The sequence below is a fragment of the Spinacia oleracea genome, chromosome 2 (assembly GCF_020520425.1).
Source record: "Spinacia oleracea cultivar Varoflay chromosome 2, BTI_SOV_V1, whole genome shotgun sequence".
Lineage (NCBI taxonomy): Eukaryota > Viridiplantae > Streptophyta > Magnoliopsida > Caryophyllales > Amaranthaceae > Spinacia > Spinacia oleracea.
The window spans coordinates 72,714,687-72,734,200 of record NC_079488.1 but is presented as its reverse complement, the minus strand read 5'-3'; the positions used below and the strand labels follow the sequence as shown (position 1 = coordinate 72,734,200).

The 19,514-nt window shown below is 34.5% G+C and overlaps 2 protein-coding genes across 2 annotated transcripts; one reads left to right on the top strand and one right to left on the bottom strand.

Annotated features, from left to right (window-relative positions):
• Positions 1-5,171: 5,171 nt before the first annotated feature.
• Positions 5,172-12,814, top strand: LOC110801261 (peroxisomal fatty acid beta-oxidation multifunctional protein AIM1). Its single transcript, XM_022006605.2, has 18 exons — positions 5,172-5,523; positions 5,617-5,688; positions 5,959-6,021; positions 6,104-6,160; positions 6,289-6,356; positions 6,665-6,746; positions 6,828-6,883; positions 8,320-8,622; positions 8,699-8,785; positions 9,002-9,176; positions 9,415-9,536; positions 9,689-9,852; positions 10,506-10,760; positions 11,255-11,376; positions 11,469-11,590; positions 11,672-11,820; positions 11,951-12,089; positions 12,449-12,814. The coding sequence occupies exons 1-18, from the start codon at positions 5,430-5,432 to the stop codon at positions 12,488-12,490; spliced, it is 2,172 nt and encodes a 723-aa protein (XP_021862297.1). The 5' UTR covers positions 5,172-5,429; the 3' UTR covers positions 12,491-12,814.
• Positions 12,815-13,155: 341 nt separating this feature from the next.
• LOC110801271 (uncharacterized) lies at positions 13,156-15,575 on the bottom strand. Its single transcript, XM_022006620.2, has one exon. The coding sequence runs from the start codon at positions 15,233-15,235 to the stop codon at positions 13,403-13,405; it is 1,833 nt and encodes a 610-aa protein (XP_021862312.2). The 5' UTR covers positions 15,236-15,575; the 3' UTR covers positions 13,156-13,402.
• Between the last annotated feature and the right edge of the window lie 3,939 nt (positions 15,576-19,514).

Here is a 19,514-nt window from a genome sequence, read left to right as displayed (position 1 = left end):
GCTTCACGTTTTCCCTCTTTTTCACCTTTTTCCCTCTTTTTCACCTTTTCCCTCTTTTTTACAATATAAATATTTAGTTTCTTTTACCCTCTATTTTATAAATGTAGTACATATGTTTTGTTTAATGAAATAATAAGTTGTAAAAGTCAAAAAATTATACAAATATTAATGTAATACGGATGTGTAAACTTCTTATCCAAGATAAATATATTTTCATGTTAATTATATTTAAGGGAGTTCGAACTCGAGAACGAGACTTACCCAAAACGGAGGTTGTGTAACTACAAACAACACTAAACGGAATGGGGTTATAACTTTTTGTTATTACATTCTTCTACAATATTAGCCTTTTCAAATGCAAGATTAATTTCGGCTAAGTCTTTGAACTATAAACTAAGTTCTAATACATTAACGATTGATACCTTTATAATAGTAAAGGGTACCAACCTAGAGTGCAAGGGTCGCTTTTTGAAATGTAAATGTATTGTATTCTGTAAACCTTGTACCAATACAAAAAACGTGTTCCAACTTCAATGACCAATGGGTCAAATCACATGATTAAAGGACAAATGATTGCGATTAATCGTAATACTTATCTAATACGAAATATGTGAAGTAAATCGTTTCATAAAATTCATACGAGGATTGAACAAAGAAATTCAAATAATTATACATAACCTATTGCTATCAACATAACGAGGATTGGAAAAGGAAATTCAAATGAATAATTACGAGAATCAACTATCAAGTTAATTAACAACATCACAATGTTCATACTCAATTCCTTATCTATTTTAAGCATCAAGAACACAGTCAATTCTTAAAATACACATGAGACTTAAGGAATATACTATTGACAACACAAATAAAAATAAATTTATCATAGTATGTTCCATATATATATGTACTGGGCTAATGCGAGATTCAAAAGTATAGATATTTCGTTTTATTTAAGACGAAAGTTGTGTAACTACAAACAAAACTAAACGGAATGGGGTTATAACTTATTATTATTATTATTATTATTATTATTATTATTATTATTATTATTATTATTATTATATTCTTATCTAATATTAGCCTTTTTCTAATGCGAGATTTAACTTTATTAGAGTTTCAAAAAAAAGACATTCAACCTTATCAGTATTTATTTTAAGCTCGGCTAAGCCTTAAATGGTACCAACACTAAGTGCAAGGATACCAACGCTAAGTCCAAGTGTCCCAATACAAAAAGGGTATTCAAACTTCAATGGCCAATGGGTCAAATCACATAATTAAAGGGCATACGATTGCGATTAATAAGAAATTATATGAAGTGAATCATTTTATAAAATTCATATGAAGACTAAAGAAGAAAATTCAAATAAATTATACATAACCTATTGCTACATAACAATGTTATTATACTATTTATTAAACCAAAATTCACAAACATCAATACTTTATCTATTTCAAGAATCTAAGAATCAAACATATTATTATTCATAAAATACAAATGAAAATTAAGGAATGTATTATGTGACAAACCAACCATTAACTAATTTGCGGGATTCAAAAGTTTCAATAGTCCGTCTTATTGATTTGAGTAACTAGTTAACTACAACCATGCCTAAATGGAACAATATGAGTTACGAATATTGAGTATTAACGTTCTTCCTTTTCTAATGCGATATTCAATGTTATCAATATTTATTTGATTGTTACTAAGATAAGCCTTTGAATAAAAAAATTAAATGCAAATAAGATAAGCCTTTATAAAAAATATAAATGCAAATACAACAAAAGAGGGTACATTTCCTGTCCCAAAGGGTTCCAACTCAGTTTTTAAGGGTTCATTTTCCTATGTAAATGTATCACTTGCTACAAAAACAAGTACCAACACAATAGGTGTTCAATGGCCAATGGGTCTAGAGGTAAAGTTGTTCGGTTCAATTGCCAATGGGTCAAATTCACATAGAAACATATGACTATATGAGTGTGAATAATAGTAATAATTATCTAAAAATAAATTATATTAAGTGAATCATTTTATAAAACACATATATGATTTTATAAAATTCATATGAGATTGAACCATGTGTGCCAAATAAATTAAATGTAACATATGGTTATCAAATAAATTACACATGAGATACAATTAAGATATTGAATGTCAAACCAAATTGAACATAAGCTAATAAATAAATGTAACCTATGATCATACAAGAATATAAAATGTTAGTAGTTCAATACGGGATTATCTTATTGAAGGAGGAGGATGTTATGACTTTTAATTATTATCGTGTTTTATTGTTATATTCTTATATCAATATTAACCTTTTTTAATGTCACACATTTAATATAACCAATATTTATTTCCAAATGTGTGATAAGCCCTTAACAATACGTACCAATACAACAAAATTTGGTACTATTATGATTCTCAAATGTACTGATTGATCTCCTTTTATTCATGTAAATGTATTATTTCCTTTATAATAATTATCAACACAGTATAGTATACCAACTTGAATGAGTTAAAGAGTCACGTTCAGAGGTTTTGACAACATCGTGAGGGAGAATTGACAACATTATGTGATTACTCCTATTGTTATTTGAATAATTCGTCCATAATAGGGAGAATCCAAAACCAATAATTTAGAGAATACAATATTGATTACTGTTAAATTCAAGGCTTATTATATCAAACGTCATAACACTTAATAAAAATACAATAATATCAAACGTCATAACACTTAATAAAAATACAATATAAAGTTCCCAAAAATGGAGAATCCAAAAGCGAGAATAATATAAGGGTACCAAAAAGGAGAATCCAACCATAGAACATGGTAATAAACGTCACAAACACCATAATGTCCACTCCGATGGAGGACGAGATAATAAACCATGAACAAGAAATGTCACCATGTCAATTCGGGGAGTATAAGAAACCGTCTCTCTTTTCCTGGTTCCAAAAAAATGACAAGTTAAAGAAGAAACATATTCAAAAAAACAATATGTATAAACATAATCACATGTATAAACTCAAGGTAAACAATCATTAGCAATATTTTACAAAATCAAGTCCATTTTTTTCGCATATATTGAATGCCAATACACCATTATATAGTACTAATGCATAACGTTTCAGTACCAATACAAAAGCAAAGCAGAACAAAGCCGAGTTGCAATAATTTACCAAATCAAATCCATGTTTTTTCGCATATATATAATACCAATACACCATTTGCTAGTACTAATGTATAACGTTTTTAGTACAACACAAAAGCAAAGCAGAACAGAGCAGAGTTGCAATAATTTACCAAATCAAATCCATGTTTTGTCGCATATACCAATATACCATTTGCTAGTACTAAAGCATAACGTTTCAGTACCAAACATTAACAGAGCAGAGCCTAGATAATAACAATTATGGTGGATTATCTTTCTGAATTCTTATTTAAAACAAATTAAAAGTAACATATCCAATCTACAAAAATCTAAGCCAAATTTTCAATAAAAAACCCCCCATTTGCCACCATTTTCAACACCAAATAAGCTTAAACGCGCAAATGGTCATACTTAAGCATAAATTATGATTCTAATTTCAATAATCAATAACAATAAATTACGAATGTTCACAATTCTCATCCCAATTTCAACAATTATGATTCCAATTTTTGTTTGCCCTAAATGTTAACACCTAACTAAATTTGTAAAAAAAACAAAAATTAATAGGGATGAGACCTTACCTTGAAGAATTGATTTTCTGCAGAAATGGTGAGGAGATAAGAAATTCGGAACTTTTGAGATGATGAGGCATTTTTCTATCTTCTTCTTCAGAAGTATTGAGGAAGGAGAGGTTTCTCTCTCTTCAATTTGTTATGCCCCCTTTTCTTTCCCCCTTTTTCCCTAACGGACTCCGTTACTAGTTATTTACTTTTCCTTTTTATATTTTTTATTTTATATTATTTTAATCCCACTTGTGTCCATATGGACACAAGTCAATTCTGACTAATTGGCGCCATATGTGAAATTGTTTCCCGCTCAAAATGAGTTTTTCATTTCTGTTTTCCCTCCCCTTTTTTAGTGGGATTGATGTGTTGTCAATATATCATAGGTGATGTACAAAAGGCTCTTGTACTCTAGGAGTACATGTAACCTTTTCCTTTTTTTTGGGCTTGAATTGCGTTGGATTACATGATAAAAACACATTACATTCATTGGAGAATATCACAATGACTTCCATAAAAGTTAGAATATCATGTCATGTATTGTGATTTGTGAAACTACATACAAAAGGTAACCCACTACTAATAGAACATTAAAAAACAATTAATAAACCTGACGTAGATTTCACTTTCACTACTTTCTATTAGTGATGGATAGTTAACTCGGTTGGTAGATAAAGTTTTTTCCAGAAAAAAACATATGGAGTACCAACTCTCCAAGTAGCTTAGTTTCCATAAATTTTCCCCTTTGTTGCATGGCACCAACTACCAATGAAACTTTCCTTCTCCTGAAAATCCAATTGCATTTTCATACAATTTACTACGTTTGATCCTTTTGACTCACTTTCCTTCCCAACTACTCTTAGTAAAAACACGACTCTTGAAACCATACAAACTCCGTATACCCATGGTGATACTTGTTCCATAAAAAATTTGAGAACCCGAGCCGAACTTGTTTTCAATTTTATTTACCCATAGGCAAGGGTGTTAACAAGCCGACCCTCCCGTCAAAAAAAAAAAAAACAAGCCGACCCTGCTTTTAAAATATTTGATGTTCGTTTTGACAAAGCTCGGTCGAAGCCCGGCTCGAGCTCAGGTTCGGTTCAAGATCTTAACGAGCCAAGCCCGAGCTACCAGTGAATCGACTCGAAAGCTCGTGAACAAGCTCGAGTTCTTTTTAATACATGTATTTTTTATAAAATAATTTTTACATAAATTAATTTTCAATACAAAGTATATAGATATTTATTTTTAACATATAAAACATGAAAAAATTTATAAATATATTTTTTAATTCAACATTTGATGATTAACCTAGAATGAGCCTGTCAAAATTCGAGCAAAGGCAAGCTCGGTTATAATATTTCGAACTCGAGCCAAGTTCCCAGCTCGAGTCATTAACGCCCCTAAATCAACAACTCTAACATATCCGTGTCATAGTCATTCCCGCATTATATCAAAAAGTCAACGTCCACAGAAATTAATATTGACCAAAGTTTACATTTATTATTAATTTACTATTTTCCGCTTATATAATCATACTCCTCCGACAATTGGCTATAAATGGAGGCAAACCAAAATCAAGCTTCAACTTGATTTAAAGCATTAATCATAATCTTCAAACTCTGATCGATCAAAGTCACTTCATTTTCTCCGCCTTCTTCTTCTTCTCTCTCCAAAATCTGGGTAGAATCTCAAGTAATTAAAGGTGTGGAAATGGCGGGACCTCGAATTTCTATGGAGGTCGGCAACGATGGCGTTGCTGTTATCACTATGTCAAATCCTCCTGTTAATTCACTAGCGATTTCAAGTTTGTTCTTCATTTCTTTAGTTTTCTTCAATTTTCGTTTATTTTCAATTCTGAATTTTTTTTGTTGATTTTTTGGATTGATTTTCGATGTAGTAATTGCTGGATTGAAAGAGAAATATGATGAAGCGATGCGGAGAAATGACGTCAAAGCTATCGTCCTCACCGGTAAAAATCATCAAATTTTCAGAATTTTGATCTGCTTTAAATTGAGATTATGATTTTGTTGTGCTTAAGTTTGTTATTAGCAGCTTAAAATTGTACAGTTTCAATTATATAATGCTTTTAATACTGAAATGAGCATGCAGGAATTTTTGGAGTATTGAATTTGCTAGAGTTTGATATTTTTAATTAATTGTATTTAATTTAGTGGTTAACTGGTGAAGTATATAATTATTATTTCGGGTCAATGATTGTGGATTTTCTGTTCAATTTTAGGTGGAAATGGGAGGTTTTCAGGTGGTTTTGACATCAATGTATTTGAGAAAGTTCATAAGACTGGTAAAATTGCTTACTTGAATGTTGTTGTTAGTTTGATTGTTATTGATTCTGAAATTGATTGTGAGAGTACTTAATCTGGCAGGTGATTTATCGATAATGCCAGATGTATCGGTTGATCTTGTGGTCAACACAATTGAAGGTCCTTGCTAAATTCTAGCTGGAGTGTAGTCTTTGATATTTGTGGTATCAGTTGATAAGCATTTTTTATACAATGCTTTTGAATGTGGTGATAGTTTCTTGATGAAAACGTTGATTTATTGACCATAGATGCACGAAAGCCGTCTGTTGCTGCTGTACAAGGACTTGCACTTGGGGGTGGCTTAGAATTAGCAATGGTTTGTGTCATTTTCTCACTCGACGATGCCTTTTTATGCCCCTTTTTTTTATTAAGCTATTTTCCCTGATTTAAATGTCTCATTGATAGTTTGCAAATGGAGCCAATGTTTAGAAAATAGGTTGAAAAGAAAAGGAATAAATCGACAGCTTTAACCTCAAAAAAGTGCAGGAGTATATTGTGAATAAAAAATATAAACTGAGAGCTGAAACATTCATTTTTGGGTGGAATGAATATCATCTATGTCATTATGTGTCAATATATTATCTTACCAAAATTTACGCATGGGAATTCTTGCACTGTTTACAGGGATGTCATGCACGCATTTCTGCACCAAAAGCGCTACTTGGTTTGCCTGAGCTCTCACTTGGAGTTATTCCAGGTTTTGGAGGTAAGGTGGTGTACTTTAAAAAAAAACTGATTGCACACTTCAACTAGAGTATAATTTGAAAAGCGTTGTGGATCTTTCCAGGGACACAGCGTCTTCCGAGGCTTGCTGGTCTGAAAAAAGCTGTTGAGATAATGTTGGTAAGCCTCGTCTTTTCTTTTCTATTATCCTGAGTATGGATCATAATTTACATGGATGATTACCATTTCTGTTTGTCATCACTTAACCATAGTCTTTATTTTCCAAATTTTATGGGTATTGTGCGAATTTGTCTCACTGAAAGGGAAATTAAATCAGATTTGAGTATTTGACACTATCTCTGCTGGGTGTTGGCGCATCTCTGTTACGTGTTTAATCTTTCATTATGCTTGTTGATATTAGAGCTTTCTGCATCCAAATTCATTGATATTTGTTCGAAGAATGCTTGAAGTTGGAAATATTCGATCTTTGGGGAAAGATGGCTTCATTATTGATTAATTCTCACTTCAGTTATATGTTTTGGCAAAACTGATTCATAAGCAATACATGACCATCTATTTACTGCACTTGACTAGTTTTATTAATTCTAAAATTGTTTATTAGGAAGAAGTGTAACAGGATACTTAGTTGTATTGTGTATTTACTTCCTCAGAAACACACCAGAAGTAAGTTTTGATGCAGCTCAGTAGTTGTGCATTATTTGGAACAGATATTAGACCTCTTAATTGTATTTAGTTTTCCATATTTGAAAACAGAGTATGGACTGAAGAAGTATATTGATGACTTTTATAAAATGCAATTAACATTTAAACTGTAACCCAGAGGGTGGCTTATTCTGAGTTTTTTTTGTTAATTTTTATTTTTAATGATGAGAGACATTAAGATTTGAAACTCTTCTTCTGGAAGTTATTGGTCTTCAACAAGTGTTAGCAGCATATCACTTTTAAAACCTACTCCCTCCGTCCCAGAACTCGTTACACTTTCCTTTTCCATCCGTCCAAGATTACTCGTTACACTTTTTCCAATCCATTTTAGGAAATATTTTATTATATTTTAAAAGATCCCTTTCTCACTTTGGCCCACCACAAAAATATTTTAATTTCAACTCTCCTATCCTTCAATATAAAAGTACCATACATTCTCTTTCTTCTAATATTAAAATACCCCCAATAACTTCTATCACATCTACTTTTTAATAAAATAATAATTGATAAGCACACTACTACTTATCGCATTAAACTGTGTGCCCAGGAGAGTGTAACGATTATTCTGGGACGGAGGGAGTATTACTTTGTAGTTTTGATGTTTAGGTCAAAATGTAAAATCTTTTTGGTTTATTACACAGTAGTTTAATCATAGGGAATGATAGTATCATGGAAAGTTAAAATGCATACTTATACCATCAAGTTACTAGACTATAATGGAATTGGTGAAATTTACTCCGACACTCTTCAATTTAGACACAAAGCAATCTGTTTTCTTGCTTGAGTGACGTTTTAGGCTTCACTTCTAATCTATAATCAAAGATCCCATGAAGATGAACTTTTCTTATGGATAAACTCAATTTACATTCTTTGCCTCTGATTTATTTCCGTAGTCATCAAAACCAATAATGTCCGAGGAAGGATTGAAGCTCGGCCTTATTGATGCTGTTGTGCCTCCTCAAGACTTGCTAAAAGTATCGCGCATGTGGGCTTTGGATATTGCTGAGGGCCGCAAACCTTTTGTGCGCTCCCTCCACATGTCCGACAAGCTAGGTTCCCTAGCTGAAGCACATGATTTTTTGATGCTAGCAAGACAAAAGGCGAAACAGACTGCTCGAAACATGCCTCAGCACCAAGCCTGCCTTGATGTTATTGAGGAGGGTATAGTATATGGGGGCTACACTGGGGTCCTAAAGGTACCTGACCATGAATAGTTCATTTTCTTATGAATTATTGTACAATAAAAAGGTGATCTGATTATTTCTATTACAGGAGGCTAAAGCTTTTAAAGAGCTAGTTTTAACAGATACCGCTAAAGGTCTAGTGCATGTGTTTTTTTCTCAACGTATGACATCAAAGGTGCTTACTTTATCTCTCTCTCTCTCTCTCTCTCTCTCTCTATTAATGCATATTCAAGATATTGTCTTTTCCCTTTTAGTTACTGGGTGTCACCATTGCTTTCTTTGTCGCTTATCGGTTTGGATGCTTTACTGATTTTTCACTGTTGGCATCTCTCCCCTCCAATAAATGTACGTGTTAAATTTATTTTCTTGTTGCTATTTGGGCTTGTGACAGGTTCCAGGAGTTTCTGATGTTGGATTGAAACCAAGACATATAAAGAAAGTTGCTGTTATTGGTGGGGGTTTAATGGGTTCTGGCATTGCAACTGCCCTACTCCTGGGAAATATTCAAGTTCTTCTGAAGGAAGTTAATGCTGAATTTCTTTCCAAAGGATTAACAACTGTTCAAGGTATTTTTATCTCTCTAGCAAGCATTCTGTTCTTTTCTCTCTCTTCCCTAAACGAGGAGGAGGAACGGAAAAAATTGTACTTAATCATTTGAGTGGCCTTTTCTGTTTGCATATCATGGCCTGGCTTCACCTTTCTGTCCACATAAATGAAATTTTTTGAAGATTGATATTTTGCATTGACCATTGTCCTCTAAAAGTTAGTTGTTGGTGAATTTTTTTCTTATATGACATGTGACAGGCAATATCAGAAGTTTAGTGGCGAGAGGGAAGTTGGTAAATGGTAAGGCAGAGAAAGCACTATCATTACTCAAAGGTGTATTGGACTACTCAGAATTTAAAGATGTCGATATGGTCATTGAGGTTAGTTGTCTCAAACTCCTTGCGTCTTTAAGGGTAGAAGCAGATGCTGGAGTATGATGAAAATGTATCTTGCAATTTGATACCGGGACCTAATTCAGGCAGTCTCATAACTTTAGAGTCACTTGCTAAAATTGTCTGATATTGTCTTCCAGGCTGTCGTGGAAAAGGTTTCGCTGAAACAAACAATATTCAGCGACCTTGAAAAAGCCTGTCCTCCACACTGTATTTTAGCAACAAACACATCAACTATTGATCTCAATGTAGTTGGAGAAAGGACCAATTCACAGGAACGCATAGTTGGTGCACATTTTTTCAGGTCTGATGCTTTCTGTTTGTCTTTATTTTTTCGAAGTTGTAAGATAGAGGATTAAATTTATGTTCAGCTATTTCATCCCTGATCTGCGTCCAGTAATTTGAAAGATACTTTTTATATAAAGAGCCTTACTTTTGTGTTTTCACTATTCTTTACATTGACGTGAAACTGCGTTGTATTGAAAATTATTGTCTACATTCTCTTCAGATTTCTTGTTGTAGAATCGTTTTATTTTCTTTGTATTACCATCTGTTCATGAAAGCCTTCCCCTTTAGTTATAGGTCATTACTGTGTAGGACTGGTAGTCTGATCGTCTTAACTGAATAAAATATGTGGCAGAGGTCAGAGGAAATATCCATTTAGCTCCTCTTTTATTCTATGCAAGTAGAACCTGTTCTGGATGACATTCAGATGGATTTTGTAGATTAGCTAAAGGTTTCTTGCTTTAGAATTTCATCTTAGGTTGAGGCTGAAAATGATGCCATGAACACGTATAGCTGTCTTTTACTGATGCTTTACTAGGGTTCTGTCTGCACTGCTAATATTTACTGTGAAGCTCAGTTTATCTGTTTTCTTATGATATGATATTTGTTATGTTATTTGGAATTTGACGGCTTTATATTCTTCTAATACTGTAACGGTGTTCTGATTGACAGTCCTGCGCATGTCATGCCTCTCCTGGAGATTGTGCGAACCAATAAGACTTCGGCTCAAGTTATTCTGGATCTAATCTCAGTTGGTAAAATAATACAAAAAGTGCCTGTAGTGGTCGGTAATTGTACTGGATTTGCTGTCAATAGGGCTTTCTTTCCGTACGCCCAGAGTGCTCATCTTTTGGCAAACTTGGGGGTCGATGTCTTCAGAATCGACAGAGTGATTAGTGATTTTGGCCTGCCAATTGGCCCTTTCCAGTAATTTCCTCCACCTCTTATGATGTGTTGTGGTTTATTCTTGCACTTCTGTCAATGTGTGTAGACTGCTTGTCTAGAATTTTCCCCCGCTGTTGGTATCTCTATGCTAGAATGCAAGTTTTGATTGCATTTTCTCTTTCTTTCAGACAGTGTTGGCGGCATAAAATTCTGTGAACTTTGAGTTTATACTGTTCCCTTGGCTTAATAATTGATTGTCTGGGCTAGTGGGCTTGAATAATAATTGCTTGTCTGGATGTGAAGGGACGACGTCTTTTAACTGCTTATTTTTCTACCAGTATAAATATTATGCTTATTTTGCTACTAGTATAAAAGTTATGTCAAGACTTGAAAACTAGTTTTTTGGTATCTTCTTTATATAGATATTGCACCTTCACTTATTTACATGTAATTACTGTCTTTCTGTTTGATGTTTGTTAGTCATCATCAACTTGAAGGCTGTGTGGATGGTAACTGGCACTTCATTAATTTTTCAGGCTTCAAGATTTAGCTGGATATGGAGTTGCACTTGCAGTGGCAAAGGAATTTGATGCTGCCTTCTCTGATCGTACATTCAAGTCTCCATTAGTTGAACTTCTTGTCAAAAATGGGCGAAATGGTAATTATTGATTGTCACAGCTTTATAATGCTGGTTGCTGAATTTATTCTAGCTTCTTAAATTCTTTTTTGTTGATGTTTCTGACATTACAGGAAAAAACAACGGGAAAGGTTACTATACATATGGAAAGGGGAGCAAGCCAAAACCTGACTTCTCTGTGCTACCAATAATTGAAGAATCTAGGAAGCTGACCAATATTATGCCAGGTGGAAAGGTATAGAAATTATAAAAGCAGTCTTTTCTTTTATTCTACAAGTTGTGAATCTTTGGTGAGCTATGTCTCCTTTCTATGCAGCCTATATCTGTTTCCGACCAAGAGATCTTGGGGATGATACTCTTTCCAGTGGTGAATGAGGCATGCCGTGTTCTAGATGAGGGAGTTGTGGTTCGTGCATCTGATCTAGATGTAGCTTCTGTTCTTGGGATGAGTTTCCCTTCATACCGGTCTGTCTTTGAACTGGGTTACAGACTAATTTGAGTTTTTCCAAAAAAAAATCTGAAACTTCTCACTTCAAAAGAGATTATTGGATATATTTAATGTCTAGTAATTGACAAAAATATTATATTCTTGCAGCGGTGGTCTAGTCTTTTGGGCAGATACTGTAGGGCCAAGCCATATATATAATTGTCTGAACAAGTGGTCGAACCTGTATGGCAATTTCTTCAAACCATCACGATTTTTGGAGGAAAGAGTTGCTAAAGGCTTGTCACTGGTAAGAGCATTATCTCATTTCCCAGATGCCTTTATTTTCTTGTATTGCATCAACTATTGTGATATTTCATCTTGGAAAACAATATGGAATAATCAATTCTGAAGATACGCATCTTTGTGCATCTATCAGAAGTATTTGTGTAGTTATCTTCCTCATCCCCCCAATAAAAGAAGAAAGGGAGAAAAGAAAAGCTTTTGAAAACCTTCTGCGTCCTTAAAACTTGGATAAAATCAGAAGCTTTTTTAAATACAATATATTGTCAGTCTCCCATGGATTGTAAAGCAAGCAGGCATGTTCATAGGTAATAGAACACCAAAACGAAAACAACCTCACATTTGAGCATGTCCTCTTTCTTGCAGAGTGCACCTGCTTCATCATCAGATTCGAGGTCTCGCTTGTAGATTGTAAGCCACCAGGTTGACAAAGGAATCATTTGGCTCAGCGGCTTGCCTAAATATGGGCATCACTTCGTCTGGCTCACCACATACACTGAGATTTGTCTTTGACTCTGCTTTCTAGTTTTAGCGGCTCATCACACTAGTGATTCAATAATCCCCCCCTCCTTTCAGTCTCCTTATATTAGTTTCCTCTCCCTACAGAGATGAAACTGTTGTATGTTGTAATGATTGAATTTGGAATATGATATTTCTAGAAAAGAAATGGAGTTACATTCTCTTGCAGAACTGCGAGTTGTAATTTATGAAATTCCTCTTGTTTTTCTCCTACTCTGTATGCTTCATTGTCCCGATACCTTTTTGAAGAAAGGACGGTTTATAGTGATCAGTGATCGAGTGAATAATACATATTTGAGCTAAAATGATAATATTGTGCACTTCTGTTAAGTGTTGTAAACAGGTTAGCACAATATGACATCTTGACCGACCAAATTGACCATCATTTTTTTGTGGTGGGTTTTGGGCACTTAAAACTGGAATTTTAGTTATAAAATTGACTGAAATTGCAGGTTTTGAACAAAAAAGTTGACGCGGCCCGTCTTTTGATCAGGTCTAACCGGCGCGAATGGGCAATGGCTATCATTTTGTGAACTTCCCCCAATAAGAAGTAGTGAACGTTGAAGCATTATTTCAGTTGAAATTACTTATTTGAATACAATACAAATTTCTTAGATGATTTTTTCTAGTAAAAAGAAGGCAACAAAACAATCCTGCCATGTTTCTAGGAGTCTATGCAAAAAAAAGCACATCTAAAATAGTAAGTACTTACACAGTTACACTACTCCGAACTACAAAACTGAAGAAGCAACAAGGGCAGAAGATCGAGTAAAGGAGAAGTCTGAAATAGGATGGTTGGGTTCACTTATCCAGTTCAATATCACCATCCAAAATAGCATGTCTTGTTAGCACAATCTCCTTTACAAGATTCCTGTATGTAAAAGGTCTAATAGCAGCTCTCAGAAACAGCTCAGGAGGAATTTTACTCTTCTTAGTCTTCTTCCTCCAAGGTCCCATCCCAATGGTTTTCCATTCTTGTGGACTCACCTTTGCTCTTTTACCTCTCAAAGCAGTCTCATCACCATCACCATCACCATCCTCATCTTCATCCTCGTCCTTGTTACTTGTACTTTCACTCTCTTCCATTTCCTTTAACTGCTTCTCATACAGTTTGCTCGTTCTTTCTACACTCCGTTTCACAAAAGTCTCCATCTCATTGTTACTTCTCATTGCTTTCTGAAACTCATCTTTCCAATACTTCTCATCCTCTTCATCACCTAAGTCATCTTCTTGCAATCCCAACTCATCCTCTTCTTCGTCCTCCTCATCTGTATTCACAACAACATCATAATCATCCTCACTACCATCATCATCATCATCAATGTTCCCATCTTTGTCATCCTCAACCCATTCAGTAAACTCTAAGTTAGCATTACGACGATGAAAACTACCATCCTCATCGTCATCATCAGGGGCATCACATCCCATCTCCTCCTCCTCCAACTTGGCCTTCCATTCCTTGGTGTAAGGGTGCAACAGCTGAACAGGGTGATTCATCAACAAAAACTCCAAACATTTAGACTTCTTCTCATCACTCAGCTTCTCATAAGCCTTCACCACATCATCCACATACGCCTTTGTGCTCGCCTTCACAATCTTACACAACCCACCAAAATAAGTAATCAATTCAACTCTCCCTTCATCATCCTCCAACTCAAACAAAAAGTCATTCTCTGTTTCAGGGTTGAGGAATGGCAACATTGCCGTAAAGAAGTTAACTTGAGGCTCGAACCGACATTGAAAAACTGGTCTCTTGACATAGATTATATCAGGTCTCATCCAAGCTGCACATTGAGTGATCATTGCCCTTGTTTGATTCCCCAACCTACCCATCAAATTCCACTTATCCAACCTTTGATCCCCGGCTTCGAGCACAACTTCACATACCAGAGTCCACTGCTCCCATGGTAGATCACTGAGTCTCCATCTCGGATGCCTAACAAACACCCAGAAATTCTGCAGCCCCAAATTCATATCAAATGTTCGCAACCGATTCCCAAAAGCCTCAGCCATTTCATGCTGCTCAATCTTCTCCCACTCCTCATGGTTCCTCACAGTACCAATAATGGTGGCACACTCGTCAGACATTCGACCGCGAATAGGGTCCCCAACAACCACCCCACGCCATGAATACGGCCCAAATTCACCATACTTGTACCAATCATACGGGTGCTTAAGATTAGGGTCATCTTTACTCATAAACCTAACCATTCTATCATACCCTAACCCAATCATCTGCAATTCTTCTTCAGAGAAATTGTCAGGGTGACTTTTGTTAGGGTTTTTGAGCCTGTAAAAGAGGCTTTCCGCCAGTTTCCGGGACTTCCGCCGCGCATTCCGCTTCGCCTCCCGGCGAACCTCAGCGCTGCCCTCAATGCGGCCAGTGTTGGGTGTTTTCTTACTCCGACCGGCGGCTGGAGGGTGGGGAAGAAGGCGGGGGGAGGCGGAATGTTGGTGACCAATTGAGGGAGGTTTAGGGTTTTGAAGAACGAGGGGTTTAAGGAAACAACAGACAGGGGATTTAGGGATGGAAACTGGGTTTAAGGATTTTTTGAAGTGAGGAAATTTCCATTTAGGGGAGGGGAGAGAAAATGGGTTTAAGGATTTGGAGAAGGTGAGATCTTGTGTCAACATTTGAAATTCTGATTTCTGGAGAATTTGATGAAGATTAAGGAAAATGGTCTGATAATTTATTAATTTATCAAGAACAACAAGAAAGGGTGGCTGCAGAAGCAGACAAAACTGCTGCTGTTTTCAGACAGTGTTTACAAGCATGTCATAAACGCAGCTAAGCTGAAAGCCTGAAAGTGTGGCCGCCTGCCGCCGAACGGTGATTAACTGCGGCGCAATGGAGAGAGAAACTAGCGGGAAAGGATAACTGAACAATTGACTTGGAGAAATTGTTAAACTGTGGGGAAGAAGGGCAAAGGATAACTGAATTCTCAACGAGCAATGAGTGATTGCAAAAGAAAATGTTGCCCCTCGGGTTTTGACAGATTCTTAACCGTACTGAGTACACGGATAAAGATGGATGTGGGCCGGGCTTTGTGCCAAGCCCACGGGCCATGGGCCTAACCGGGCCGGACCCACACCAGGCCCGCGTTGTTTCATGCCGTGCCGTGCGGAAAAGTTAAAAATAAGGCCCTGGCCCGGTCCAAGCCCACGTGCTTTTTGGCCGGCCCGTCGTGCCTAAGGCTAATTTGACTAAATTTAACGTGCTTTGTCGTGTCGGGTCGAGTCGTGCCGTGCCTTGTTGTGCTTTTTCCAAAAAATTACAGCCCACGGCCCACGACTTCGTGCCCGTGTCGGGCCGTGCTTTTTGCGTGCTCGTGCCGGGCCGTGCTTTTTTCGTGGCGGGTCGGGTCGGGCTTCGGTCCGGCCCGGCCCACAACCATCTTTATACACGGACAACATTTGATAATTTTACCCTTGGGCCTTGGGTGGTAGGATACCAAGTATAAGGATTTACGGTGAGTCGGTGACTAAAGATTTTTGTTCATCATTTGAGTATTGTTAGAGTATGTATATGGGTTGGTTATTTAAAATAGCTTTGTGGCTCTCCACTCTCTATACATCATCTTCCTACATGACACACTCAATAACTCTTTTTAAAAGCCACTCGACATTGGTTGGTTCTTCAAAATAACTTCCCAATCTAGTTTTTACTATTTGCTGGTCCACACGTCTATAATTAATTGTTTTTCACAACCAAATTTACTATCAACTTGCCTAACGTAAGTCCGTACATGAGAAGAGATGATTGTATATAAGTATCACGGGGTTCCATCCTAAAACCAATCGGTGATAGGTGGAGTAACCCACCAATCTTATATGTTAGTGAATCTCTTTCTATTTCTTTCATGTGGGACAATTAGTCTCAACTTACATGTGGGTTAATCTTCTCAACACTTCCCTTCACATGTGAGCCCGTCTATTTCTTTTGTAAATTTGAAAAGGTAACCACTTTCTCATTGGGACTTCTTTGGTCTTCCAACTTGAGGTTAAATGTCGCTACTTTGGGCAATCAATTCTGTTGGGCTTTCTTGCTACTCTATTTCATATGATATAGTATCATTGGGGCCAATCGTTAACTGCTGTACCCGGGTACAGCCAGCTCTGGCTGTACCCCCTAAAACGACGCGCTCATATTGTTTGTTCATTCTTGTCGACAGTTTGTTCTTTTTTATTGTACCGTTTGTTCATTCTTATTGTACTGTTTGTTCTTTCTTGTTGTACTGTTTGTTCTTTCTTGTTGTTTTTTAAATTCATCATCAAATTTTCATAATTGTTGTATTTTTTGTTCTTTCTTCTGGAATTTTATGTTCTTTTTTATATTGTTTGTTCTTTCTTGTTTATTTGTTTGTTTATAATAATCATATGGTTAATGTTCATAATTAAACTCTTCATTAATCTTTTTATTCTTTCTTTTTGTATTGCTTGTTCTTTCTTGTTGTACTGTTTGTTCTTTCTTGTTGTTTTTTAAATTCATTCATCAAAGTTATTGTTGTATTGTTTGTTCTTTCATGTTGGCTTTAAAATTCATCATAAAATTGTTCATAATTGTTGTATTGTTTGTTCTTTTTTCTGGAATTTTACGTTCTTTTTTATATTGTTTGTTCTTTTTTGTTGAATTATTTGTTCTTTTTTGTTTATTTGTTTGTTCACAATAAATATATGGTTAATGTTCATAATGAAATTGTTCACTTCATTGGTCTTTTATGTTTTTACAAGCGCCTATATTGTTTATTTCCAAATAAATGTTCATTTCCAAAATAGTAAATGTTCATTCCAAATAAATGTTCATTTCCGAAATAGTAAATGTTCATTTCGGAAATAGTAAATGTTCATTTTTGTAGTTTATTTCCAAATAAATAAATAAATGTTCATTTCCAAAATAGTAAATGTTCATTCCAAATAAATAAATAAATGTTCATTTCCGAAATAGTAAATGTTCATTTTTGTACCAGTATTTGTTCTTTCTTGTTGTATTGTTTGTTCTTTCATGTTGGCTTTAAAATTCATCATAAAAGTGTTCATAATTGTTGTATTGGTTGTTCTTTTTTCTGAAATTTTATGTTCTTTTTTATATTGTTGTTCTTTTTTGTTGAATTATTTGTTTTTTCTTGTTTATTTGTTTGTTCACAATAAATATATGGTTAATGTTCATAATGAAATTGTTCACTTCATTGGTCTTTTTATGTTTTTACAAGCGCCTATATTGTTTATTTCCAAATAAATAAATAGATGTTCATTTCCAAAATAGTAAATGTTCATTCCAAATAAATAAATAAATGTTCATTTCCGAAATAGTAAATGTTCATTTTTGTAGTTTATTTCAAATAAATAAATAAAGGTTCATTTTCAAAATAGTAAATGTTCATTCCAAATAAATAAATAAATGTTCATTTCCGGAATAGTAAATGTTCATTTTTGTACCAGTATATTAATGTTCATTTTAAACAACACAAAACGACATCGTTTTGGATAGGGGTACAGCCAGCTTTAGCTATACCCGGGTACAGCCAGCTTTGGCTATACCCGGGTATAGCCAAAAATTTGCGCATTGGGGCTTATAAACTATGTGTATTAAGTTCAATATATAATCACTCAATGTGCAGCTATTTGGTGTGTGAAGTTTAATATATAATCACTCAATGTACAGCTATTGAGCACCCTTTCAATATAAACTATGTGTGTTAAGTTATATGATCTAAATTAACACAAATTTATTGTTTTTTTTTTTATTATAAATACCATTTGTCATTCCTAATTATATAATTCTATTTGAGTAAAATAACTATCAATGTATTTTGGATTTTAAATAAGCACTTTTGTTGTAAATTATTGAGTGTAAGTCATAACTCTACAAAACATATTGTAGAAAATATGGTCAAAATTACTATAAGATATGATATATTTTTTGTAGAAATTTATTCGTTATACTTGTTACTTCATATAAGTATATTGTTGTTTTGGCCTAAAGTCCGTCAATTGAATTTTGATTCAATGTTAGGGCCCGTATTTTAAACTAAAAATGACACTACTTATAATATTCAATATATTCGTCAAAATATTGTTTCAACTTTAAGACAATTGTATAAATTTTTTCAAATAACAGATTGAAACTTTTTTTGGAGAAAGATATTTACATAAATTTTTGTTAAATCTGACGGTACCCACCGTCATAAAATTTATTTCAATAATATGGAGAGGGGAGGAATCAACTTGTATTAGTATTATTCAAATTTTTATTAGTTGATAATCTTTTAGCACAAATTATATTATGAACATTCAATAACACATAAATATTATTATTATTATTATTATTATTATTATTATTATTATTATTATTATTATTATTATTATTATTATTATAATTACTGTAAGGACTAAAGTCATTCAGTATGCTAAGAGTGTAAAAAATCCACAAAGTTTTCAAAAAGGTCGATCTACGGTCCAAAAGATGAAGGTTATCCGCATCTGTTCTGTTCATTTGGTTACCCTTAATGATATTATTAGTTTTATTTATTATAGTTATAAGTTATCTTATTTTCAAGGCTATTAGCTTAAATAGTAGAGTAATCTACTATATTGTACATGGTGTGGGTTCAAACCCCACATAGTCTACTATCTATATCACACTTGTGTATTGGTTTATTCTCATTGTTGGTGTTATATTGGGCATAGTTATAACTTGTAACAAGCATATCACTCTTGATCAGGGTTACTTCATTGTTTATTGTACTAGGGTCACATTTTTCATTGGTTAGAGTCACATTTATCCTTGAGTAAAGTAACTTTAGTCCTCGAATAAGGTCACTTATATCTTTGGTCGGGTTCACTTATATCTTTGGTCGGGTTCACTTTTATCTTTGGTCTGACTCACTTTTTACCTTGAGTGAGTTCTATTTTT